Source organism: Manacus vitellinus, unplaced genomic scaffold (genome assembly GCF_001715985.3).
Source record: "Manacus vitellinus isolate BGI_N305 unplaced genomic scaffold, ASM171598v3 scaffold_112_pilon, whole genome shotgun sequence".
NCBI classification, from domain to species: domain Eukaryota; kingdom Metazoa; phylum Chordata; class Aves; order Passeriformes; family Pipridae; genus Manacus; species Manacus vitellinus.
In genome coordinates, this window is record NW_021938853.1 from 181640 (window position 1) to 187171 (window position 5532).

General features: G+C 49.6%; 1 protein-coding gene across 1 annotated transcript in view; it reads left to right on the forward strand.

The window, feature by feature from the left end:
• Positions 1–38: 38 nt before the first annotated feature.
• GRSF1 (G-rich RNA sequence binding factor 1) overlaps positions 39–5532 on the forward strand; it is a gene marked incomplete at its 5' end in the record, with an annotated part of 6335 nt that continues 841 nt past the window's right edge. The window contains 8 exons of the mRNA XM_029965638.1: positions 39–204; positions 892–1047; positions 1358–1498; positions 2320–2449; positions 4162–4322; positions 4442–4572; positions 4870–5005; positions 5219–5302. Of these exons, the coding sequence (XP_029821498.1) occupies positions 39–204; positions 892–1047; positions 1358–1498; positions 2320–2449; positions 4162–4322; positions 4442–4572; positions 4870–5005; positions 5219–5277 (1080 nt within the window). The remainder of the gene's footprint in view (positions 205–891; positions 1048–1357; positions 1499–2319; positions 2450–4161; positions 4323–4441; positions 4573–4869; positions 5006–5218; positions 5303–5532) is intronic.

The window sequence follows — 5532 nt, forward strand, 5'->3', positions numbered from 1 at the left end:
CGCGGAGCCCGCGTCCTTCCGCCGCTTAACGCGGGGGGTTTCTCGTGTCTCGGCGCCAGGTCACCGATGCTCCGTCCCAGGAAGGTCGCCTCTCAGAGCAGGAGCCCGGCTCGCCCAAGGCAGAGAGTGACGGTGTCTACCTCGTCAGGGCACAAGGATTCCCCTTCTCGTGCACCGAGGAAGATGTGCTTACCTTCTTTGATAGTATGGCTGTTCATTTTCCTGGCTGACTGTCCTCTCTGCTGCCTCTGAAACCGTAGCTCGTGATTACCTAGCAGAAAGAAAATTTAGAGATCGGTAGCCAGAGAAAGATGAGGTCTTATTACTGCCGCAAAAATATCCACAATTGGCACATATAAAGCAAGTATTCAATTTCCAACCTGCCAGACAACGACTAGAAGGTCACCCTTATGGCATTTTATGTTTAATTGTACAAGTCTTTCCCTTCTTTAATTGTACAAGTCTTTGCCTTCCCACAGCGAAGGCAATCCAATTCAAAGTGATGCCTGTACAGACCATTGTGGCTGGCTTTAGTCCATCAACTCCTCTCTTCAAGAAACTGGAGTGTGTTTTTACTCACTGGTTTAAACTTCAGTGCTGCTTTCTAATTCATAGGCTTTTCCATACCTCTTCAGAGCTGATCCCTCCATACTGTAATACATTGCCACATCCTCCTAGAGGCCAGATCCAAGTTTTTGAATTACTTACTAACCTGCCAGACTAAATTAAGTCGGTTTGAAGTCAGATTCAAGGTTAGGAATAGGTGTGTTCCACTCTTTGTTTTGCAGTGCTGGGATGGGATCAGCTCTGTGCACTGTAGTCAGGATAAAGAGACCCCCGTGTTTGATGTAGTTCTGTATGTTCCTCTGTGGTCTGTTCCTTGATTTCCAGGCTGTAGAATTCGGAACGGTGAGAACGGGGTGCACTTCCTCTTAAACAGGGATGGGAGGCGCAGGGGGGATGCCTTGATCGAGCTGGAGTCCAAAGCAGACGTCCAGAGAGCCCTGGAAAAGCACCTGAGGTACATGGGCCCACGCTACGTGAAAGGTGGGTTTGGAACAGCACGAGTGACGTTGGAACAAAACTTCCAAGTGAATAAGAGCAGCCTCGTTAGCAATAATAAAGTGGGCTGGCGTGGAGAGGTGCAGGGTTGGGAACTGAGCAGCAGACCAGCCAGTAAGGCATCGTTGATCCAGATTTTCCAAGGCTGGGCAGGGAAAGCAAAGGGGCAGGACCATAGAGCATGAGGTGGGGGAAGAAACAGGATGGAGCTTTGCAGAGGGGGAAAGCTGCTGTAGGGGAATGCCCTCGGAGTGCTGCTGTGAGGGAGAACGCTCCCTGCCCGTGTTCCTTGCAGTGTTTGAAGTCCACGACAGCGATGTGGAGGGCTTGATGCGGAGCCTGCGGGATGAATCCCAAGCCATGAACGATGGAGTGGTGCTGCTCCGAGGCCTTCCCTTCAGCTCCACCGAGGAGGACATTGCGGATTTCTTCGCAGGTAACTCAGCCCGCTCTGTGCTCTTCGCTGGCCAGGCATTTACTGCCTTAAGTTGATGCTTTGTTGTTCCCCAGAGGGATGAAAGCAAAGCAGGTGCAGCCTTGAGAATCTTAAACACCACAAGGAGTTGGTGTTCCTCTGGAAGTCACTCAGGCTGCAGAGTTTCCCTGAACCTCTGACTTTGTGCAGGTCTAACCCAGGATCAGTTCTTGGGGCCAGGGGAAGAAAAGCAGAGGGAGCCAGATGCTGGGATCTGGCATTGGGTTGCTACCAGTGCGACATTTGGCAAAGCTGAGAAGGAGGAAGGTCTCTGTGGTAGTTACAGCCCAGGTAAATGCAGTGTGGGTGTTCACAGCTGCACGATCAGGATAGGTGGATCATGTATGCCACTGGAGACTTTGTCCCATACTCACTGCTAGAGCAGTCCAGGTGGTTCCTGGCTCCCCAAGATGATGATACACAGCACAGAAATTGAAACTCACTGGGGAAAAAACTACCATAACAATAAGAGAAAATTTCAAGAATATTTGTGCTCTGGACCTCTTTATTCCCTAGAACTTGCATTTACTTATTTCCACAGTTATTTGAAGCCTCAAGTTGATTTATTTTTTTTAATTAAGCCTTCATTGAAAACTAACTTGAAGCAAATAAATCAGAATTTAAAGAAGACACTTAGGTCAGCATGAGCAGTTGTTTCAGAACTACTTAACTGCCTGATTAGGCAGTCAAAAACCAGAAGAATAAGGAAAAAAGAAGTCTTTCTGAGCTATAGCACAAGTTCCTGCCAAGGTCAATGCCTCTTTCTCTCCTCCAATCTCTAGGTTTGAAAATAGCAGACATAGCCTTCATTTATCGGGGAGACAGAAGAACAGGAGAAGCTTTTGTGCAGTTTGCAACTCCTGAAATGGCAGCTAAAGCCCTGTTACGGCACAAAGAGTATATGGGAAATAGGTGGGTACTTCCCTGGGGTCCCAGGGGGTAGAAGAACATGTTATGGAGCACCTTATTCCCTTCCTGCCGGGTGGAACAAACGGCTCTTCTCGCACTCACAGTGTCATTAAGGAAAGCAGAGGCACCTGCAGCCCTCGTAGCCTGGGGGAATACGGGGCCTCTCGGAGAAGAGTCCCAGGTGTTTTTAGGTGTTCCTGAAGAGGTTCTCATCCCAGCAAAAAGGGCTGACAGCCTTCGGAGAGGGGAACACTGGATAGACACAAGCTGCCCAGCACCAAGTGCACAGGAATTCTCTGCCTCCTTCAGACGTGTGACCCTCCAGATTTCCCCCAGGTTCCTCCTCGCTTTAGGCAGTTTTGTCAGCCAGCCCCCTTCCCTTCATCCCTGTACCAGACAAAGAACAGGTTACCTGGCTTGAGTCCCTTCCCAACACCACACCATCTCCCACCTCTTTGGTTACCAGATCCCCATGGGCTGCCCTCCTTCCTTGGGAAGTTAACCATTTTACTCCAGAGCACTGAGCCCTGTGCCACACACTTACCTCACCAGTGCGTCTCTCCTCTCAAGCAGAAGCACAGACCATTTTTTCCAAGCATAAAGGTGTCATTTGGGTTTGAAAAGGCCTTTAAGATCATTGTGTCCACACATTAACCACAACACTGCCCAGCCCTAAACCCTGTCCCTAAGCACCACACCTGCACAAGTTTTAAAAACCTCCAGAACTGTGCTCAGGAAAGAAAACCCAAACAATCAAAAGTGCTTTCCCCCTGCTGAGTTTTCTGACTTCAGTAATCTATAAAACTTTTTCTGCACTCCACATAACAAAAGATTTCTCCTTACCTCTTCTGGACACCCCTGCCTTCCTGCTTTTTTACAGTTTGCTTCCTTTTCCCAGAATGCATTGTGTTTGCCCCCTCCCCCTCAAAAGTAGACAGCTGCTCTGTAGGCAGAAATTAATTAATTAATTGAATTAATTAACAGACTTCCCTCCTCTCCAGTAGAGATTAATTCTGAACCTACTGTTAGCTTTTCCTTTGTCGTGGTGGAACGAGAGCAGACCTGACTGACCCACCTGAGCTCACACACCTGCATTTCCATGTGATTAGCCAGGAAATGGAGGGGTTTCCAAAACTGCTTGTAGTTGCTCCTGTTCATTCTTCCCGGTTTTATCCAGAACTGGCCTCCAGCAGTGCCCAGTACAGAGTGGGGGTCTGAGGGGCAGCTGAGCTGTCAGCTCTGCCAGCCTGTACAGGGGGTTACTTCCCCTACTCTGGCTTTGGGAAGGGAGGAAAGCCCTCTCCCTTTGCTGTGCATATTCCCTTCATCACCACACTGTTCCTTCAGTGCTGTGAAAGTTGCCTGATACAACACTGCTGGTGCAATCCCATCAATTCTGTAGCCATATGGAAAATCTCAGGGCTCCACTGAAGTATTTCCCGTGACCTTGTGCGTCTGCTGGGTCTGCTTGTTCTGTGAGCTGTTTTGGGGCTGGCTGTTGTTTTTAATTTGGGGTTTGTAGAAATAATTCAGTTTGCAGAAGTGCAGTGAGGGGAAAACAGTTAAAAGAGTGAATCATTCAGCACGGAATCTTCCCATGCCAGGGCTCTCACCCCAAGTAGCTGAGCAGAGCTGAGGCAGGAAGCATCCTGAAGGTGTTTTACCCAGACCCTGGGAGCCAGGTGTGCCATGTGCTCTTCCCCTTTGCATTCCAGGTATATAGAAGTGTACGTAAGCAGAAAGCACCAGATGCAAAGACACATGTCCTATGACAGGCAGTTGATGACCTACTCCAAAATGAGAAGAGAATATGAATCCCTCCCTGAAGAAGGGGGATGGAGAGGCATGAGAGGCTCCAACGCCCAGGAAGAAAACAGTGAGTCCCTCCCTGTTGTGGGTGTTCTTCAAGGCCCCTTCGTTTCACCCCACGCGTCCACAGCTTTTATGGCAGGGTAACTGCAAGCACTAATGATGGTTTTTCCTTCCATTCCACAGGATTGTACAGGGGAGAAACGGAAACCTCCAGGAGCATTTTAGAGCCTGGGGACACCTCATCACCACCAGCACGGCACTGTGTCCGCATGAGGGGTTTCCCTACCCAAGCTACTGCCCAAGACATAATAAATGTGAGTTGCAGTGAAGCTATGGATGGGAGGTGGCTGTCATTCCCAGTGCAAGCCCTCCCTTAATGGTTACAGCTGGAGCAACTGCATGTTGTTGATTGATTTGTGTGTGTTAGCTCTCAGAGCTGTTGTGGCTTCGGGTGGAATGTGGGGTACAGGTGCCTGGGGCAGCCAAGGCCTCTGGGGCACAACAGGGATCCTCTCCCCTCCGTGGATAAGAAGGGATTAAGGCTTGCTGGGATGTGTTAATACCCATCACTTGGATTACTGTTTCTTTCTCACCAGATTTTCTCTTTTCAGTTTTTTGCTCCGCTGAGGCCCACGAGGATCCTGGTGGAATACAACTCCCAGGGAGAGGCCACGGGAGAAGTGGAGGTGCATTTCGAGAGCCGCGAGGACGCCGTGGCGGCGATGGCGAAGGAGGGGTCACAGATGGGTAAGTCAGGAAAAGGGGGTGGGTCCTACAACAGCAGGACTGAAGCCTCAGGTAGTTTGGCACAGCTTGTCCAGCTGCTGTTACATCCTGTGCAGAGGGATCACCTTAAATGTAGATTTTCAAGTTAACAGTGTGCCGTGGGCTTTGCAGAGAAAAGCAAAAAAAAGAGAAAGAAAATGTCACACACCCAAGTGCCTCTCACATGTTTTCCAGAGTGCAGTGCCATTGAATTATCCCTGAATGAGCATCCAAAGGCAAAGGAAAACTGTTAATGACAGTGGCACGAGCTCAGATTTGGTAAGTGCATCTGTCTCTGTCCTTCTTGGTCTGTTTTTAGCAATGTGTGCCTCAGGCTGACGATCTCTGGTACTGGGATTTCAACCTGCCGAAAGGATAAAGTGGGGGGTGGCTGAAGGGAAACACCCCCTCAACCTGAGAGCAGGTGTCCAGCCTGGACCCCTCACCCCACCTGGATGGTTCCACAAGTGCCCAGTCCCACAGTGCAGGAGCAGCATTTAAAGCTCTGA